Here is a 21,694-nt window from a genome sequence, read left to right as displayed (position 1 = left end):
GACACATATTCCTTACTTTTAAAAAACTCTTAAAACTAGAAGGAGTAGACTGTGTACTAATTCTGCCAAATCATTTTGAATTCATACCTAGCTTTCATTGTTAACCTATAACAGTTATAACAACAAAGGTTTCTCTCATGCCAATTATAATGAATAGTTTGTTAAAATCTAGTATAAAATCTAGTATAAGCATACCTTTTGTCACTCATTATCATCATCCTCATGATTAGTGTTTGTGTATAGGAGTTAGGCTGATTAAATCTTTACCTGTAGGCGATCTTCTTGTCAACTTATTTTCCCCCAGAATTTCCTGAGGCTTTTTCTTTCATTACATTAAACTCCTTTACTAGAATTATCATACCCAAGAAGCCTTCCCTTGACTTCCCTTTTCATAGATGGCATTGTATATACTATAATCACTATCCTCTAATTTCTTTTTGCATTAAAAAAAAATCAGAGCAGGGTGTAGTTTAGTAAGCACTTACCTAGCAGGCTCAAGGCCCAAGGCCCTGGGTTCAAACTCTGTGTGTGTGTGTGTGTGTGTGTGTGAGAGAGAGAGAGAGAGAGAGAGAGAGAGACACAGGGAGAGATAAGATACATCAAGTATCACTACCTGAAAGTACATGCTTATTGTTCTGTTTACTAAATTTTAAGCTTACCAGTGACAGAGACTTCAATTACTGCCATGTACTTAGAATCTATAATATTTAGGAAATAGAAGACTCTCAGTGTTAAAGAGAAGAAGGGAATGGATAATGAAAAGTAGCAGTTACCATTTGCAGATGGGATTATGAAAAAATCTCAAAAATCATCTTGTAAACTTTTAAAAGAAAGTATGAATTATTTGTAAATGTCAGATTTTTATATGGCAATGATGATCTCATAAAAGTTAAGTGTAATTAATAGCCAGCATTTTTTTAGAGTATGCTCGAAAAAAATTGGAATTAAATATTAAATCATTTGAGGGGAACCTCCAAAACCCATTAAACTCATTGACATTCACATACTCTTTAGACTCATTATGTTAAAGATAAAACCCTGATAAAATATATGCAATTAGTGCAGATACAATTTCAGTGTATCTACAAAGCAATCACACACACACACAAAAAGCTTGGTTGTGTGTGTTATCATCCTCATCATTCTTACCATCTAAACAGTAAGCATTATCTATGATACAGTTGAGTGTGCTTTATCCAGAGTGCTTCAGATTAGAAAATTTTCAGATTTCAAATTAACTTGCCTAGACTTTGGTTAAATATCCCTAGTTCAAATGCATGAAGTCTGTAATGATTCAAAATTCAAAATCTTCGAGGATTTTTTTGTTTGTTTGTTTGTTTTTGGAAATTTGACATAATAACACTAAGTCTATACTAGTGAGGATTTCTTTTCAAAAAAATTTTTTTGAAGTGAAAAACTAAGCCAGCATTTTTGAGAGAACATTGAGGCGACTACTTTGGAAGTGTAATTAATAGACTTTGTTAAAAACAATGCATTTTACATGCCTTTAAAATGTAAATATTTAAACCAATTATTTGTCTTTCCATAAAACTGTACTTTGGTTCTAGCCTAGAATTCATATAAAAAGATGTTCATAAGCATATTTTTTTAGTAAAAAGTTCTATTATTAAATGTTTAATACTAAGGAATTAATTACATTGATGATTTCACTATATGTAAACATAGAAGTATTTTAAGGAAAATTTCTTGAACTGTCTAGTAAACTCATTATATCTAATTCATAAGCTGTCAGGTTCTCTACCTTAGTATTTTTTTCCTGCCTCTAACCCTCTCTTGCTCCTTTCTTCTTTTTGATGTGTTATCTTCTCAGTCTTTCTTTCTATGCCTGTGTGCTAGATTTCATTTTTTAAATGATCCTATTTTTAAAATGTTTGAAATCTAGCCAGGTGTGTAGTAAGTGAAGCATGCTTATAATCCCAGCGGCTTGGGAGGCTGAGACAGGAGATTCATGAGTTCAAAGCCAGCCTCAGCAAAAAGCAAGGCGCTAAATAACTCAGTGAGACTTTGTCTCTATATAAAATACAAAATTGAGCTGAGGATGTGGCTCAGTGGTTGAGTGTCCCTGAGTTCAGTCCCCAGTACCAAAAAAAAAAACAAACCAGTTTGAATTCTTTCTAGATGTAGGATTCTGTATGCATATACCCTTGTTTCGTTTCTTTGTGTGAGTATGTGTGTTTGTGTGTGTGTGTGTGTGTGTAAATAAGGTGTAGTTAAAAAAAATCAAATCATATTTTTATGGAGTGACAACATAATTATAGGGATTTGTTATCACCATACATTTAACTGTATCATACAATGAATTTTTAAAAGATAATTTGAAAAATTATTTCATTTTTAAATTTTTTGTTGTCAGGGAATTTTTATTTAACAAAATTTTATTGTGATTTGAAGCCCAAAGGATATAATTTCTTGACCAAATTTATTTAGTGTTTCTTAAAATAGGTTTTATGGTTGGAGGTAAATTTGTCAGAGAGAGGGAATAATTTTTGAGAAGTGGTCACTGTTAGGAAGAATAAGGGAGGTAGAAGACTTAATACTTTGTTGCTATGGAGATCTGGTAGGAACCAAATTTGCCTGTTATTAAGTTTTTACAATTAATTTTTAAACAAAAATTGAAACTATTTGGTCATGAATGTCAGAGTTCTATCTATTAATAATGCACATAATTTTTAAATGTAATTCTGTTTTATTGATTTCCTATGTTAAAAGATAAAGGAGCTCTTTGGATCAGGAAAATAAGTAATTAGAATCACATTATATTAGTTCTTTTTTGTTTCTCGGTTTTTATTATTTTCATTGCAGTGTATATTATAGATTTCTTGAGAGTTATGGAAGATGTATAATTATTATGATAGTTTTAGACTGAGAACACGATAACAACTTATTGGTTTCATCATTCTAGTGATTATGTGACATTTACTCTTCTGTTTACCTTTAGCTTCTCTTAAAAAAACACAAGTTCTGCATCTTCTTTTATCTGAAATTTGTGAAGATAAACTTCTTAGTTTAACTCCTTGGCCCAAAGCTATATAAATTTAGGGTGTTATTTAATAAATTTCCCAGTCTAATGCCCCTCTGTCTGAGAAACAATGTCTTGCACTGAGAGGAAGATTAGATTATTAGCAGCTGCTGCTACAATTATTGAGCACTTACAGTGTGCTGTATCTTATCTCATTTACTCTACATTCAACTCTATGAGATCTTATAGGAAGGAAACTGAGCTTCAGCTGTTTCATAGGTTAAGTGGCAGAACCAGAATTCAAACCCCAACTCCAACTCTAACTCTGGGCTTTCTCTGTTTATGCTGCATTAGCTATTGTAATGTCTCTTGTCCTAAGGTTTTGTATTTTTGTCAGAAATTCACCTTTTATCATTAAATTTCAACATTTAAAAATAAATATAATTTTTCTGATGTCTGTTAACAGTAATCATTGCTCTGTCAGAGTACATTTCTTGTGCATTTTTGTTGCTTTCATCAATAGCATTCCTGTTCTGTTCACATTCTTTGATCCCTCCATTTTTAGAACTGATTTATTTCATGAAATAAATTTTCAGCATCTAAAAATATATACTATTAGGAATAGATTTTATGATTTTGCATTTTTGACATATTATAAGGCACTAATTTTAACATCTGTATAGCTAATCATCACTTATTTTATGTGGAAGTGTTGAAGGTTATAAACTCTTTAAATTACTTTCATATTCCTGGAATGTACTGTTTATAAACCTTCATGTAGTAGAATAAAGAAAATGATATTTAATATTATGCACTACAGTAAATGGGTCACCCTACTACTCTTGATCTCAAGTAACTGAACCACAACTACTCTACCTTCATGTTGTGCCTTACTCCTTACCTCTGTCCTTCCATGCCGAGAGGGCTGATCTCTTGGCACACTTTTAACACATTTGTGCATCTGTAATCTTCATGAGAAAGTAGACTAAATGTTCTTTTAAGTTTAAGTATTCAGTAGGCATAAATTTTTGAAAGCAGTAATGTTTTAAGTTGTTCATTTGAAAATGTTCACTTTATGTATTATAAGTCATGCATTTTCACCGTTGTATTTGAAACCAAATAATCTTTTTCCTGTGTCACCAACTAAAGCTTTGCTATATATTATGTGTCTCCTTTGAGTCTTGTTCTTGCATTTGGAAGTGAGTCTTTAACATGCTTAATATTTCTAGTTAATATTATGATAATAATTATAACACCTAAGAATAAGTTGATCTCACATTTTGATCTATTTGGTTATTAAAAATATATAGTTTGCATGATAGTGTAATTGTCTAGGTTGTACAGCCTCTGGATTTGAAAAGAAATATTTATAAGGTTTGATACTTTAATAGAAAATTGATTCCTGTATTATAAATAGTGCTGTTTTTGGAATGGTATGTAATTCAGCCCTGCCCCTGGAAAGTCTGATGTGCATTACCAGTTTACAACTACTATTGCATAAAAAGTTTTGTGAGCTAATCTAGAATAATTAAAACAGCTTAAGTATTTTGATATGAAAATAACATGAACTGTATATTATAAACTTCATTGTTTAAATGTGTTTTCTTTGGGTTTTCTTAACTGTGGACAATGTCATCATAATTTTCTTTCCCTGGAAACCACAGCACAGCAGTCCCTGTAGATAGTTCTCTCTTTTTTTTTGAGTCTTCTCTCACCACCTTTTTAGGATGTAAAAAGTACCATTAATTCTGCTGTCTGAATATTTTGTTTGTAGTCCTACTCTGCTGTTCTAGTTTGATATCTCACTGTTTCCATTTCTGTTCCTATTCTAGGATTTATCTTCCCAAAGTTTACTTTGATCATGTAATTTCCTTGCTTAATATTATTTTTCTCTTTATTGTCATCCTTAGTAACCATCTTTGTATAACATTTATGAAGACTGTTTGCACTCTGATCCCAATTTTCTTGTATTTTTCCCATTCTTATATTCCCTATTTGGATGAGCCTTGTCTCCTTTTCTAATTATCCTGTTATCCAGCCACCACTATTTCTTATTGTTTTCTCACTGACCTTATTCTCTCTGCATATCCTTGGCCTGGTAGGCCCCTCATCTATACCCTCATCAAATGTTATCCCCTATAGAGTTTTACTGATATATCACTCTTGTGCAGAATTACCTTCTCCAGTGATTCTTTATACTTCTTGATAGCATTGCCACACATGCCTTAGAATATAATTGTATAACTCATTCTTTTTCCCCATTGGATTATAAACCTTTTGATTGCATAGCCCATACCTTATTTAATGCAAGTATTTTGATGGTTGTCTAATATGAAACAGGAAATACATAAACACACTTACATATGTACATTTTTATTTACTCAGCTTAAGTATCTATATATAGTATTACTACATTGCTGTGTCTGTGAAGAAATGTAAAGATGAATGTTTCATATGCTATACCTTCATTTATATTCTACTAGGAAAAAAAGATATTGGTGCAATAAATACATTGTATAAGTACCATGAAAGTCATATCATTTACCAATAAATTATATAAATCATATACCATGTCTTTGTTTTTGTATGATTTTTACTTGTTTTTTTTTGCTCTTGTATCTTCTCTCCATTTTTATGACTTCATGTGTAGTTGTTCAGTTTTTCTCCCAATTTGATACACATAATTTAATTGTATGTAAAAACCAGGGAGTATTCTTACAACGTAGAAAACTTTTCTATTTAGAATTCGTTTAATATTATCTAGGAATCAAGTCATCTCACTTATAAATTTATAAAACTGATTTTTTTTGAGATGTTATCCTTGTGTGGTTTTGTTAGATATGTTAGCTTTTTTTTTTTTTTTTCTTTTTTTAGGGAAGCAGTAATGCTCTTTTAGGTTAGTATAATTTTTAGAAAATTTGTATTAAAAATTATTTCCAGTTGCTGTTTGATTTATCTAGTTATTATCTCTTAAGAAACATGATTACATACTTATGTTTTGAAGAATGAGAAATGTGTGTTAGACTGATTTTTATGGTGTGATATACAAGATTTGTAAAATATAAATGCAATGCTTTGTGCTCTTTCTTTATGCTCTAATGTAATTAATTTGTTTCTAGATGCTGGCATCACCATCTACATCAGGTCAGCTGTCTCAGTTTGGGGCAAGTTTATACGGGCAACAAAGTAAGAATTTTGTATTTATTCTGGGATACTTTATTTAAAGAGAAAAATAAATAACTACTACATAAAAAACAATGGATGCTGCCCTTTGGGGTTTATTGTAGGGCTTAGCAGGAAAAATTCTTAATTTTCAGAATTTTCTTTATTTACTATATAGTAAAACCTCATTATTTCAAGCCTCATTCTAAATTGGTTATTACTTATGTATATCATAGATTGAAATTTATTTTGATATCTTTTGTATCTAGATGTTCCTTTGTAAAGTATTGTTGGAATTTTGGGTAAACAAAAGTAGATATTCTGTTTTTCAATTAGAGGAAGTTAAAAGATTTTTCTTTTCTTTTTTTTTTTTTTTTGGTTTGATTGGTTTGATAAGATTGTTTCATTTGTGTCTTTTGGCCTGTCATTGTAAACCTATTTCTTAGCAGCAGTATATGATTTTTTTTTTGTTTGTTTTGGTTTAGCAGTATTTCTTCTTTTGCTTTAGATCCCTCTGGTTATAGAATCTAGATTTTTGACTCACATTTTTTTCATTATATAAGATTCTTCTTTTTAGAAGTATTTAATACTTTAAAAGCGCTTAGCATAGTGCCTGGCGCATAGTAAGTGCTCAATAAATGCTAGCTATTACTATCACAAAATTTTTATAAAACTCCAAATTTTAAAATATCTTCATATTTTTGCAAATCAATTTTTTAGAATGTTACATAGTAATAAGATTTTATCATCTCTAGTATCAAAGATCTGTTGATTTCTCATTTCTGTTAATAGCATCTCTGTTAATGAAAGGGGGAGGGAGTTAAAAGTGTTATAAATTCTCATCAAAGATCATAGAATAATTGAGTAACTGGAGTAGACATCTAGTGACTACTTTAACCTGCTTCAGATAAAAATTGTTTAATTTGGAGCTCTTCTGGTATAATGGGAAGCAACATTTTGATTGGTATTAGAATAGCTCATTATATCACTTTGCCCTTCACATTGATTTTAGTTTAGTAGAAGGATAAAACTTATTTTGTATACAAGGTTATTTCCATCTATTTTTCTATCTTTTGTGTCTTTCCTCTTTTGCTCTGAAATACAATTTTGCTAGTACAGGAGTAGTAAATAAAATTTATTCTTTATATGTATTTTAGCAGTTTTCCTATAATTAAACAAAAACATTTACAAAACTTTTTATTACCTAAAAAACATGTGGCTTATTTATCCACAAATGTTTAGCCTAGGTGTTGAGGAAATATTATTAGCAAGTAATGTATTGTCTTTAGCCTGTGCTTTTACCCTTCTTGTAAGGCTTACACTAGAAATATGTAGCTATTTTAAAACTATCTTTTATTTAGAGAAACTGCAAAGACCTAATTTTTCTTTTGAAAGTCCAGGGTAGACATAGAATGGAGAAAAATTTATAAGTGAGAAGCTGAGGTGATTATAATGGCAGTGATCAGCTGTCTGGATTTTTAAAAATCTAAATTTTTTAAATGTATAAATGTGTAATTATAATTGGGCTAAGGTACAGGATAAATTTGGTTTGAAATACAGTAATATCATTGGTATGATGGACATTGACATTCAAATTTAAGTTATCATTGTGTTTCTTGCTAATAATATACAGAGAATAATTAGTGAACAAATTTATTTTTCTTAGAAAATGTGTTTTTAAAGAAACCATATATGATAGGTATTCTCTGTTGGACTGTAATTATATTGAATGGCTATATTCTTATAATATCTGTGAAGCAATTTGAATACATAGTTTACTTTTTTAAACTGACATTTCAGGTATTAACCTACTGAAAAATTGAACCTTAGATTAATAGTAACTGAACTGTTTTGATTCAGGATACAGTTATTTTCCAGGCTACACCTTTAGAAGCTTAACTAGTGAAAAAATGATAGCATGGGTTGCCAGTTTCTTTTAGGTTCAGAGACTCTAGAGAGCCAAATGGATCATATAACTGGCAGGTAATATGAACACCCACATCGTCAGACAGGAGAACACAGCTACCATGTTGGACTTGGAGGTCAGAGTTTTAATAGTTTTAACTAAGTCAGAATGGTAAAATTTGAAGGATGGAGAGATTGGAACGTAAGTGGGATAGATTAGAAATGTAACTCTGAGGGCAACTTATTGTATTTGCACATTGAGATTGGTATAACTCAAAGCTCTTTTTCTCAACTGCCATTGAATTTCATCATTAACTCTATTCATATTGGCAAAGTTCAATAGGGATTTGTGCCATTCAAATATGAGGTTGGCTAGTAATCTGTTGTTCTTGATATTAGAATAATTAAGAGATGGGAGAAGTGGAAAAGAAAGAACACCTTCTCTAGAACTAAGACTTATAATAAATTTAAAACAAGAAAGTGAGTTCCTTTTGGAATGGGTATACAACTATTGAAGCCTACATTTTGCCAGATTTGAGTAGAAGGTTTGTGTAACACATTAGGTACACTGAAAATACTGGTTTGTATAATCTTAGATCCTAGTGGGTATGATTGTATCCAAATGTGTAAGTGACTTAGCATCCAAGGGTTTGTGTACCAGGTGATAACTGTAGAAACCAGTAAACATAGTGTTAAGTTGCATAATGTTCTCTACTTGTATTCTTTGAGTTTATACATAAGATTTGAGCTCTGCCTTATAGACCCCTGTTCTCTCCAAACTCTCTACTAGATTAGAATGAATAGGGACAAGGAATTCATTTCTCCTGAATGTTAATTAAGTACACTGAAATTGTAGTGGTTTAGTTGATGTTTTCTTATTTATGAATAGGATTTAGAACAGTGTAGGAATAGAGAAAAAGGAAACTACCATTTATTGAACGCTTCCTTATGTGTGTATTGTCTTATAGTCACCCGAGTTAACTAGCTATCTAAATGAATTCATTATCTGCATTTGTATCTGAATCCTGAAAAGGACCCAGACCTTTAATAATTGTGAGAAGAAATGCATCTTTCCTTCTCGAATCTGGACTCTTGTGTTGGGAATGGTGGCATAATTTCATGCTTCCAACAGACATCCTTTTGACCTTTCTTTTTTTTAAGAACTCCTTTGTGAAGGCCACTTGCTTTATGGAGAACCAGAGCACAAGTGGAGTGGCTCAAAAGTGATGCTGCTAACAATGTAAAATAAATAAATGACAATTTTTGGTTGCTTTAGGACTTTGTAGGACACTTTAACAGACATTTAATACTTAGTAATTTGTATTGAATGCTCTGGGAAGCCTTGCTTTCAAGTACATGTTTATGTAAGGAGGTATGACATGTATATATAAAATATTTAATAACAGCCTATGAGGCTAGGTTATAATGCAAGGTATGGACAGTATTTTAGAGTTTGTGGTGAAAAGCACAGTAAGCTACAATGTTAGAGGAAAACTCCAAAACAGGCAGGAATTGAGTTTGACAGATACTTACTGAGTCCTATTATACAAATTATACTGTAGATGGGTATAGAAGAGACCACTCTTTCACACCATCACTGTACAATGTACATACAACTGTGGTGTTACTGCATTTACTTTTGCATGTCTTTGTTGCCTTCCTGTCCTTTGTACTTTGTACATGACAGGCACTCAGTAAATATTTGTTGAATGCATGATGAGCGATACATGGTTTCCACATATATTCTTAAAAGTATAGGTACATAGATGGTTTCACTACAGAATGCAATAAGAAGTTAGGAGTTTTCTGGATATTTCAAAGGCAGGAGTAATCATCTGTCTTTGACAATGATCAAGAAAGGATTTACACATGAGGTCATGTTTGAAATTGACGTTGAGGAGACTCTAATTGTTTTAGCAGTGGGAACAATATCCGTAGCAGGGGATAGATTTTGGAATGGTCCACTTTATGAAGGCAAGGGAAACCTAGTAGGCTGTTAATTGATTTCAACCAAGAAGTACAATCTTCACTTTTCTGTGAGATTCATTCAAGATCTTTGCTACTTTCTAAATTCAAGAGCATGGCTATAGAATAAAAAGTTTTGCCACATAAAACATTTATTTTCTGTTGAAAACCGTCATTCCACTACATGATACCATTTTATCTTCACCATAGGAACACTTGTTGACTTTCTTTCCAGAGGTTTGTTTTACCAAAATAAAACCACAGAAAAAGAGCTAATATTTATTGGTTATTTAATGTGTATCAAATGCAAATTTAAGTGCTTTATATAAATTTATATAGGTTAATTTATTAAATCTTCATAGTTCCTTAACAGGTTAAGGAACCGGCCCAAAGTTATATAGATAATAAGCAGTAGAGCTAGAATTGCATTACTTTTAAAGTAACTTTGTGAATATGAGTTGAGAACAGCAAATTCTTTGAAACCTGTAAGCTATATACTGCTTCCTATCATGATCTTAGAAGGCCATTTGTACATAGTAGAAATTACTAGTGTTAAATCCACAGATGCCAACAGCCTACTGAACCTTCTACTCAAGATAGTGTGATAGGATTTATTCATTAATCATGTATTATTATAACTACTCTGAGTATGATATTATTCTAAGAACTCACCAAGAATGTGGCAAATAACAAAGTTCCTGTTTTCATAGTGCTTACGTTTTAATGGAGACAGATGATAAACATGCAGGCAACTAAGTCAATTGTGTTACTCTGGTAGTAAATACCATAACAACTAAGTCAGGTTTATGGGGTAAGTGGATAGAAGTAATTTGTTGCATTCAAATACATCTCTGAGAAGTTACTATTTGAGTGGAAACCTGAAAGTTGGTGATAGGTAGTCCTTGGAACAATTTAGATGAGAACCTTTCAGATACAGGCAACAGCAAACATGATAATTCTAAGAATATAAAAATGGCCAGGCATGGTGGTGCACACCTGTAATCTCAGCAACTCAGGAGTCTGAGGTAGGAGGATTACAAATTCAAAGCCAGCCTCATCAACTTGGCAAGACCCTAATCAACTTAGCAATATCCTATCTCAAAGTAAAAAATATAAAGAAAAAGTACTGGGAATGTGGCTCAGTGATTAAGAACTCTTGGGTTCAGTCCCTGGTACCAAAACAAAAAGGAATGTAAGACTGAATTTAATGTGTAAAGGAAGAGTGAGAGGGCCAGTGTAATGAATTAAGAGAGAAAAATCGATGAATTAACAGGTTTCAGATCATAGAAAGTGTTATAAAGAATTTGGAAGTTGGTAAACAAGTTTAATGGCAAAGATTTTAATATGCAGTTTCATTCTTAATATCTCTTTTCTGTACAGAAAGTGTGCTTCATGGGGAAGAAACAGGCTGCTACTGTACTACAGTAATCTGGGCAAGAAGGGGTAACTTGGACTAGGGATAGAGGTGTTGAGAACTGGTCAAACTTGAGATATTTTGAGGATCAAGCATAATTTCTATAGTTTGAGACCTGAATTACTTTGTAAATGTGTTTAATTTATAAGGGAAATTTAGATTGAGAAGAAGTGCAGAATATACTTGAAAGATTGCTGTTTCACGGGTAAAGATTCTGTAGAACGGTTAAACCTTTTTATTATTTAATTAAACAACCATCTCCTGTAGGAACCCTCTTCTGATCTGACCCACTCTATCCGTGAATCTGAGTTAGCAGTCCCTTCTATATGTACTCAAACACACTAAACAAACTAAAACACCTGAGTAATAGCACTTATATATTTATTTTTAAATAGGCCTTTGTATCTCTGCAGAACAAGAGAAGGGAAAGTAATCTTGGTGGGAAAATGATAATGAATGGTAAAGGTATAGGGACAGTATTGAAGAGGAGAATTAGGCAAAGGAGAAAGATTATAAATCAAATCTGTAGTATGTAAATAGCAGAATGTTAAGATTAAAGAAAAAAAAATTTTGGTTCTGAGAGAATTTTAACTGTGATTGGACTTAATTGTATGGAATAATTGTTTTCAACCATGGCCGCACTTAGAAATACTTGAGTTTTTTAAAATCTTACTGCCCATGAATTATCCAGACTCAAACCAAATCATAATATTGTAGAGATGGGACCTAGACTTGGAAATTCCTGGGTAATGGGAAAATTAGCAAGTGCTATAAAAAGTGGAAAGTGATATTGATTGTAAAAGGGCATTGAAATACAAGTCAAAAAACTGAGCATTCTTTTTATACCTTATTGCTTGGGCAAGTAACTTAATGCCTGGTTTGAGTTCATCATCTGTAATTTGGTTGTTTGTACTCTGAAGTCTATTTTATTACTAAATCCGTTGAATTTAATGAAAGAAATTACAAAACTGAAATACTTTCATGAAGAAGATTAATCAGCTAAGTGCAGGAGAAGTTGGAGTTAAGAAGACATTGAGAGAAAGCACTATTTTGTGGTTGGTGGCCTTTTTTTAATGTGAGTGTAACACTGAGTTTCTGTAGGAAGCTTGATACTTTGAGAATGGAAAAGGGGACACTTTACACTTTCTTTTTTCAGGGATTCCGTCCCCCTCCCCCCCAAAAGATTCAGGAGCGTTCATTTAAGTAAGAATCTTCAGGGATTTGGTGGCTATGATTGAATTGTTTTTATTGTAACTTCTATTATTAATATTGTTTATCTCTAGCAAAAGATTGAATTCAGGATGGCACGTCTTGCCATAAGTATAAAAAGATACACTATTAATCAGTTGTTACAACAGAAATAATTCATTAGGTCATATTCTTTAGGGTTTCTGAAAAATGACCAATAAGAAATTCAATTAATTCTTTGCTTAGCACCTGGCCAAATAAGAGGTAGGAATATACTTGGATATGTTCCCATAGTCCTTTAAGAGAAAAAGATCAATGTAGTATTATAACCATTCAAATGATTTTTTGTTTTTTCTTTTATTCCTTATCATAAATTAAAAATGGAGAGGATAAATACCTTCCCTGTAGGTTGTTAAAAAGAAGGACAAGAGGACTGAGGATATGGCTCAGTGGTTAAGTACCCCTGGGTTCAATCCCTGGTACCAAAAAAAAAGAAGAAGGAGGAAAAGAAATGAAGTAGTAGTATGTAGTATGTTTGGTTATGAAGTGCTTCATAAATTTTTATTTTACTGTCCTCCCTCTTACTCATGTATGATCATGGGTGTGTGTGTGTGTGTGTGTGTGTTTCCTATTGTAGTTGTGGGGTTTTTTTGTTGTTTTGTTTTGTTTGGCGGTATCAATGTTTCTTTCTTTATTTATTTATTTTTTTTAGTTTTCGGCAGACACAACATCTTTGTATCTGGTGAGGGTCGCACACATGCCAGGCGAGCGCCCTACCGCTTGAGCCACATCCCCAGCCCTGTTGTAGTTGTTTTAACCTACAGTCCAATCTCTTGAATTCTTTTTTTTCTTTTGTTAGCCTGTATTCTTGGGCTAATATTTTGGAAATGATTTTGTGTTAATTATTCTAGTAAAAGATGAAATTTTCCCCTACTTTCAGCCTAACCACTGCTGATAGTTTGACTCAGGTAACTCAAATTTAATGTCTTAGTATATTTTATTGCCTAAATATAAATCATTGTATGTTCATTAGTCAGTGCTATTAATACTTTATTGTACAACACAATTTTAAGTTAAATTTAAAATAACCCCATTACTAAATATTCAGGAATTAATGATCCAGTTTGTAATGATCTTTGTATATCTAGTTCAATAAAACTAAACTAAGACCTTTGAATTTATCTATTAACTTTTTGTGAAGAACATGAATTTTGAGGTCTGAAATGAAACAATAATATTTATTTTCTTTATTTCATAGTCTTCCTTCCCTCTTAGCACTGTGAATTAATTCAAGCATGCCAATTCTTAATTAAATTGTGTATTTTACTTTTTCAGAAGTATCTTTGCTAATATTGATAATCTCTAAAATATTTCTGAATATGTGTAAACAGAGTTAAAGAGGATGAATCTCCATGATTCATTTGTAGGGTTTCTTGTATGTTTTAAAGGGTCCAAACATTTACTAGCTTTTTGCAAAGTGTTTTAATGATGAGTGGGTGGAAAAGAGTGAAAAGGGAAAGGAAAACTTGAAAAAATGGGCAGGTATTAAGATGAGAAAGCAAATGAAAGGAAGATATCAAGAGATGGAAATTTGGAACAAGTTTTGAGGTAGAAGAAGTAGATCAGTGTTAAATTAGAGTTGTCTTCAGCACTCAATAGTGTTGCCATTTAAAGAATACTGGGTGTTAAGAGATCTAATTTCTTGTCCTGGTTCTTTGTGTCACCTTGGAGAGGTCAGTTAACTTATCTGAGCCTCAGATTCCTAATCTGTAATATGTCAACATTGTACTAGGGTGGTTTCTGCATGTAAAATGGTGTATTTTTTTAGAGAACATTAACTATGGGAAACATCCTCCTATAGGAAATTTGCAGCTATGGCTGACTACAGGACAGCCTGTTTGGGGAATAGGATTTAAGGTCCCTTAGGTAGGAGCCTTTTCTTTCTATTTCACTGCTATATCACTTGAAGCTAATGCAGTAGTCACTCAGAAATGTTTGTTTGAATGAGTGATGGGAAAATGTGATTTTGGTTATCTGTTATGGGAGCACCTAGGGGGCCGGGAGGAAAATTGATATGCTTGAGGAGAGAGGGAAATGACCAATTTCTTTTGAAGAGATCTTAAGTTAGCTGATTTTTTAATCTCTTGTACTTCCTTATTTTGTCCCATATTCAGAGAAAGTGGCTATAGCTAATGGGATCCTCATGTTCACAAAATTTAAGAGTAAACAAAATAAATGCAGTGACCAAGTCAGTTCCCTTTATGTGTCTGGGAAAGTGACACATTGTCAAGCCAATAAATTTTATAAAGATGTTTGAAAGAAAATATTCATGGTATATAGAGAACTGTATTTATTTGGAGGTCATAGTTTTTAAAATCTTCAGGTCTTTGAAAGTTTTAGATCCAAATTAGACCAGTAAGGGGTGTGTGTGTGTGTGGGGGGGTGTCTAGCACTAACATCACCTACTTACTAATTGGCTCTTCCTCTGTCTTATTACTTTCACTTAACTTCCAACTTACACTACATTTAGTTGATCAATGTGCCATTCCTCAGCAGACTAGAAGCAGAAAACATTAAAAATATGGGTAAGGATGATGAAGGAAAGGAAACATTTTCAGGCAGAATGACAATACAAATGACAGTTGTACATCTTTACTTTGAGGAATAAAAGGGTAAAAAATAAACATATACATATAACATTAGCTATCCATGATAATTACTCTGTTTTTTTAAGAAAATAACTTACAATTTCATGTTATCTGACTACAAGTCAATAAATGTCAATACATTTTTAAAACAAATTTGTCCAAATTGGTTAATTTTTTTAAAAAATATATTTTATATCTCAATGGTAAAACCCTTACTAATCTTAAAAATAACACATATGGAACATAACCATCCCTACATCTGACCCAAGGAGGACTAGATGAACAAAATCATCATACTTTGAAATATTTTTAAATGTCTTAAATTTTTTGTTGCTGTGTCTTTATCAGGTTTTTTTTTTTTAAACAGTTGGCATTTTATGTTGGGTTTGTAACAGTTGTAATACTGAGAGAGAGAGATGTATAATAGTAAAGAAATTTCTCAAATACATTTTAAAAGTATCATATAAAAATTAAACCTACTTCTGCAAAGGGGGTGGTGGATGTCTTTCTGTGTACATCAGTTGTGAATTTAAACAGAAACACACAAGATTGCAAAATTTCTTAAAGGTATATTTGTACAAATTTTGCAAATTTGCCTTTAATAAATTTGAAAACTATTCATTCATAATATTGTAGCATTCTGTTGCTTCTAGGCTTTTTGTCTAAGATCAAGCATAGTATAATATTGTAACATAATCATTGACAGACATAGTTTATTGTAAGATAGAAATATAAAAATGATATTCATTCAAAATGAGATTTCAGACTAGAATTTTTTTGTTAAAATCACAGTCCATTTGGAGTAAATTGAATATATCCATTTAAAATTTGCATATTACATTAGGTCATTTTAAAATGTTTTAAATTGCCAGCTCCAGAAGATGGATAACAATTTCATTCCTGATGGCAATGAATTTCCTTCTTCTGAATTTTTTCATTAGGTGCACTAGGCCTTCCAATGAGGGGAATGAGCAACAATACCCCTCAGTTAAATCGCAGCTTATCACAAGGCACTCAGTTACCGAGCCACGTCACGCCAACAACAGGGGTACCAACAATGTCACTTCACACGCCTCCATCTCCAAGCAGGTATTTATTGGTGGACCAGAATATTTCTCAAAAAAAAAAAATGTATCTTTGTAGAGTAAGCAATCTTTTAATTTTTTAACAAGGTGATGATTGAATTTCTGGTTCAGTGCCTTTCACCAAGAAAACAAAAATACCTAGGCGCATTTTATTTCATTGCCGATTGATTAGTGCAAGATGTTTTTATTTTATAGCTAGCATACTAGTTGTCCAGTGGGTGAATATCAAGGGTTAATCTCCTCCTGGGGAGCTTTTTCAAAGCCATATCTCTCTTCCTCAAAGATGTACAATTTAAAATGACTCCCCCAATAATTCTGATCCTTGCTCTCTCACCACACATTCATTACTTTAGTGTGAGTAAAAGAAAAGGAGGATGTAGATTATGCAGATTATGCATATTAGTATGAAGAGGATAGAATGACAGGAATTTGGAGTGAAATTATTCTAAATATATGTGAAATACATTTAATTTTTATCCTAGTCACACCAATAGTTCTCTCATTTTAGATGTCACCTATTTAGTTCCACTATAATTTGCCCGTTTTTAAATTGGTTTGTTTACTTTAATTTTTCTTTTTAAAAAACTAGAATGACTAAAAGAATTTAATAAAATTTAGGAATACAGTTTGAAAGTATATTTGAGATTCTAGGATTATACCAATTGATTATTTATAGATAATTTTAATGAGTGATTGTAGAGAGCTTATTTAGTATAATGGACTTCTTTTTCAGGGGTATTTTGCCTATGAATCCTAGGAATATGATGAACCACTCCCAGGTTGGTCAGGGCATTGGAATTCCTAGCAGGACAAATAGCATGAGCAGTTCAGGGTTAGGTAGCCCCAACAGAAGCTCGCCAAGCATAATATGTATGCCAAAGCAGCAGCCTTCTCGACAGCCTTTTACTGTGAACAGGTAAGATGTTTATTGATACTGTGTATAATTGTCTTTTGGGGTATCTTCAGATTTTTCTTTTCATATTCAATGCTTTGTTCTCGAGTCTTGGCTTCTGTCTCATAAGTGTGTTTCATCATATATTTATGAGCAAAGATTCTGTTACATATCACAATTGTAAAACTAAAGATACATTCTTTTGAATTAAGTTTGATTTTAGAAAGCTCATTAAATCTTTTTGTTGTTGTTGTTGCTGCTAGAAAAGGATTGTTCTTGGGTTGCCACCAGGCAAATTTTTATTGATATGTCCTACCTTTATTAATTGAGGTTGGTCACCTGTGTGGTAAGAGTTCCAGATTGGTGAATAGGACTAGAGACATGTTTGATTATTACTGCTTTGCTTTGGTTACACTTTGGTTAAATATATTCTCAGTGAAATCCGTTTTGTACTTTGGAGGCTTATTGACCAAAGACTTGTAAGGTTATGTGAAGAGTATTTAAAAATAGTATTGTGTTTAGGAATTTGAAACAAAAACATAAAGTTGTTGTGTTTTTTCACTCCTTTTTGCATTGTCCATTTGCATATACTGTGCAAATGAGAACTATTTTGTTAGTATTTTCAAGCTGTTTGGGTAATTTATATGAGTTATATCTAAAATATAAGACTTTCTTGAAAAACATCATTTAAGCATGATTGCACACACACTTTTTTTTAAAATGGGGGATTGTGGGAGTGCTGTAGGACCTTGAGCTAAGTATTATCATTATGCCTATTAATTTGCTGTCTTCTTTCTAGTACTTGTAGTATCTGGATTAAAATAGGTTATTAGAACATTTCCTGTTTGTTCTTCATCCCATAAGCTCCAGTTCTTTTATGTAGACTCATAAGTATTTCTTTTATAATTTTATTGCTCTTTAATTTGTTAAAAAATTATGTGTCAAGGATCATCAAAATTCTCATCTGATAGCTTCCTTACCATATAATATTTCTTAGGCTTTATCACATCTTTCTGCATTCTTGTAATATTGTTCATTGAATGTATGAATTTTTGCCTTTCCATATATTTTCATTTTGTTTTTTTAAAAAATACTGTTATAAGTTGTCAACGTAAAGTGAATCTCTAAGTCCCTGCTTATTTTTATTATTGATAAGTTGTATTTATTATAAAATGTTCTCATCTTTGAATACTTACTCCATGTTTGAGGGTACCTATATCATCAGCAATTCTAACATGTTAAACAAATATTTTCATTGATGTACCTGCTCTTCTTTAGAATGCTGTTTCTCTAGCTGCATATTTTATCAATAGTTGTTTGGCCATAGTTTTACAGATTTAGGAGGGAAAAAACTCAGCTTAAAACAAGTTAAGCCTGCTCAACATTGATATACTAACTGTCTTTTGTGAGATCATTATTTGATGTCAAAGATATAATTTCATTATAGAATCTGCATTAATAATTCTTGTTGACATTCTTAATTTGCCTTGCCCTGAGTTCAGCTTTGTTCTTTTTTTTCTTTCTTTCTTTCTTTCTTTTTTTTTTCTTTTTTTTTTTTTTTGCTTTTTCTTGTCATGCTTAGGCTTGTGCAAAACAAGTAGGTGGATAGAGGCATTTGTAATTATTTACAAAATACCAGTCGTACATTAATTTGGAATTGGTACTATGGAGAGATATTCTTTCCATTAAATAGATGAAAAGTAAACTATTAGATAAAAATGATGTGTTTTAGAACACTTAATTCAGTTTTTAAAAAGCATCATTTAATTCAGGTCAAGTAAACAATTGTTGAGTGCCTGTTATATCTTAATAAACACTAAAGGGCAGAGGATGCAAGGATGAATATGACATGGACTCTATCCATGAGTTTATATTTTGGTTGGGAGGATATGTTATGATAAGTATTAATAAGTTTCACCAGTAAAGGGAGTAAAGTAAAACAAGTTTTCAGGAAGAATAGTCTTAAACCTACCTGCATATTTTTGAGATTAGGAATACTTTTAGTGTCCAGTAAATTGGCTCACGAGGGACATAAGATGGTACCCTTTAGCCTCTGTTTTCTTGAAGTTTCATTCATAAATTGTTTGTTTTTTTAATTAATCTGTTTAAGATGTTTTAGTTCTCTCTTGTTCATGAAAAGACTTTTAGAGAAGTTTTTAAATAAAAATAAAGATTAAACTCAAAAAAATAAAATCAGTATTGATTTTGAAGCATATTGTTGTTTGTATGAGGAGACCAAAAGTATACACTTTTGTTTTTCTTCATCTCAAAGTTAGTATTCTTACTGTATATCTAAAATTATTTTCTATGTACCCAGTATGTCTGGATTTGGAATGAACAGGAATCAGGCATTTGGAATGAATAACTCCTTATCAAGTAACATTTTTAATGGAACAGGTAAGCTTATTCTGGAGCTAGTACCCTATAAAAAATACAGTAGATTTCTGAAATATAAAGCAATTCAACATACTGGTCTTTAAATATTGTAGAATTTCTTAATGTGTTAAATGGTAGAATTTAATTTAGTGAGAAATTATTAGGAATAGGCTTTAATAAATGGTAGAGAGATATAGTTAAAGACTTTTTTTTTTTTAACTTGGCATGGTAATACCATAGTGATTTGTATTATAACATCAGGATTATTTCCTTGACACAGTGGAAGAGCCTAAACATTAATTTAGTCTATATTTATGCCTCAGAATTCTTTTTACTTCACAAAACTTTTTCTGTCCTCAGCCCTGTCACTAGGAAAACAATAATCTAGACTAGTTTGGGTGGTAATGATATTCTGATTATAGAGATACAGATTGAAGAAAACCTTTCCGATTATATGGAGCACTTACCATTCTTTTCTTAATACTAATTTTGGTGTTTAACCCTTTTGAATTTTTCACCCAGTTGTATGTACATAATTCAAAAATTTAGTTGCATGGAGAACCAATTCTGATTTTGACAAAAAGTTCCTGCAGTCTGTTGGTTTATTTCTTTTATCAACTGCTTCAGCCAGAAGCAAATAGGGAGCAGTGTTGCTATTTTGCTTTAGGTTTTACTCTCTTCACCCTTGCCTCCAGACCCTTTCCTGAGAAAGGAAATAAAGGATGTTGTTATGATTATAGGAGCAAAATTGGGCTGGATTTCTGGGAGAGAAATACTTGTAAAGGAGGAAGTAGGTGAAAGAAAAGGAGGAAGTAGGTGAAAGAACAATTAGTGAAATGGTGTATATATTGGAAGCGTGAGAGAAAATTTAATAAGGAAATGTCATTGGTGGCTATGGGCTTTTTATTTTTAAATGTTAATGTATGCTCAGCAGCATAGGTTGACCATAATTAAATCATTTGAAAAAAAATTCCAAATTCAGCATTTGTATGTGGTGGTTTTGTGTTCAAGGTGTTAAAATACTACAAAGTACTATATCTCATTGTTTCTAAAATGTACATATTTTTATATTATAATTATCTGTGAAATCAGGCTGCATGCCACAGTTCAGTCAGGTTTTTCCACAAATGGAACATAAAGTAACAGTGTTTCTGACAGTGTTATTTTAGATTCTGAATTATGGTTCTGTACACTGCTATAAAATTTTAGAATTCTTTTTAAAATTCTCTTTTAACTGAGTGTTTTTAATGTGGGAAAATTATTTTCCAAGTTTTTCCCTAAAAATACAAATTTGGGAGTTTATTAACTTTTTAGGTTAAAATATATTCTCAAATAATGACAATTTTGAATTGCATCTTGTAAGTCCTAAAGTCATATTAAAAGTTAACATATATCCAAAGTTTGTAATTATTGTGTAATCAGATAATTTAAGATATTATTTTATAAGTGGAAACAATATGTAATTTTAAAACTTCTCTTGTCTTGTTCACATAATAGTATATTTAATTGAAAATTTATAAACTAATTTTTAAACGATGGGGGTATGAATCATTTATCTTTACCCTTGTAGTTTTAAATTATCATCTGTATTAATGGAGTGGTTTTTTTTCTTTAAACAAAATAATCAAAGGTAATAGTTGAGATTCCTTTAATTACAAAATTCAGAGAAAAATGAGAATGAATTTGATAATAGCAAAAATTTGAAAATAGTTATAAAGCAAAAAAAATGAAATAAAAATTAAAACGGTAGCATAGGGTGAATCGGAAGTGTAGAAAATTAGGTTCTTCAAAAATTAAAATAAACATTGTAAGAATACTAAAAGTTGAAAAAAATCAAGAGATGATTACTGTAGGCAAAGGAGAAAAGTTGGGTTAAATTTTAATTTTAAAGGAAGCAGACTGGCTTAAATGAGTAAAAATAAGTTTCATATATTTAGTATATATTTATTGAGCGCCTACTGTGTAATAGGTAATACAAACTTCTGAGGTTGATCTATTTCCCAGTCACTCCCCAGACATGGGAATCCTACTTATACCTCTGTCCCCAGAATAAACAGACACACACACACACACACACAC

At 31.6% G+C, this 21,694-nt stretch overlaps 1 protein-coding gene across 11 annotated transcripts in view; it reads left to right on the top strand.

Moving 5' to 3' along the window:
* The window catches only part of Cnot2 (CCR4-NOT transcription complex subunit 2), a 101,085-nt gene that overhangs the window by 62,557 nt on the left and 16,834 nt on the right, over positions 1–21,694 (top strand). For 8 of the 11 annotated variants that reach the window (XM_078053140.1, XM_005328741.4, XM_078053139.1 and 5 more), the window contains 4 exons: positions 6,100–6,166; positions 16,204–16,351; positions 17,081–17,263; positions 19,557–19,636. In XM_078053140.1, coding sequence (XP_077909266.1) covers positions 6,100–6,166; positions 16,204–16,351; positions 17,081–17,263; positions 19,557–19,636 — 478 coding nt within the window. The remainder of the gene's footprint in view (positions 1–6,099; positions 6,167–16,203; positions 16,352–17,080; positions 17,264–19,556; positions 19,637–21,694) is intronic. The other 3 variants (XM_078053136.1, XM_078053141.1, XM_040280324.2) reach the window with 3 other exon arrangements.

Source organism: Ictidomys tridecemlineatus, chromosome 6 (genome assembly GCF_052094955.1).
Source record: "Ictidomys tridecemlineatus isolate mIctTri1 chromosome 6, mIctTri1.hap1, whole genome shotgun sequence".
In the NCBI taxonomy this organism is placed as follows: Eukaryota; Metazoa; Chordata; class Mammalia; order Rodentia; family Sciuridae; genus Ictidomys; species Ictidomys tridecemlineatus.
Note: the sequence above shows the minus strand (reverse complement) of the source record. Positions and strands in the feature narration are given on the sequence as shown.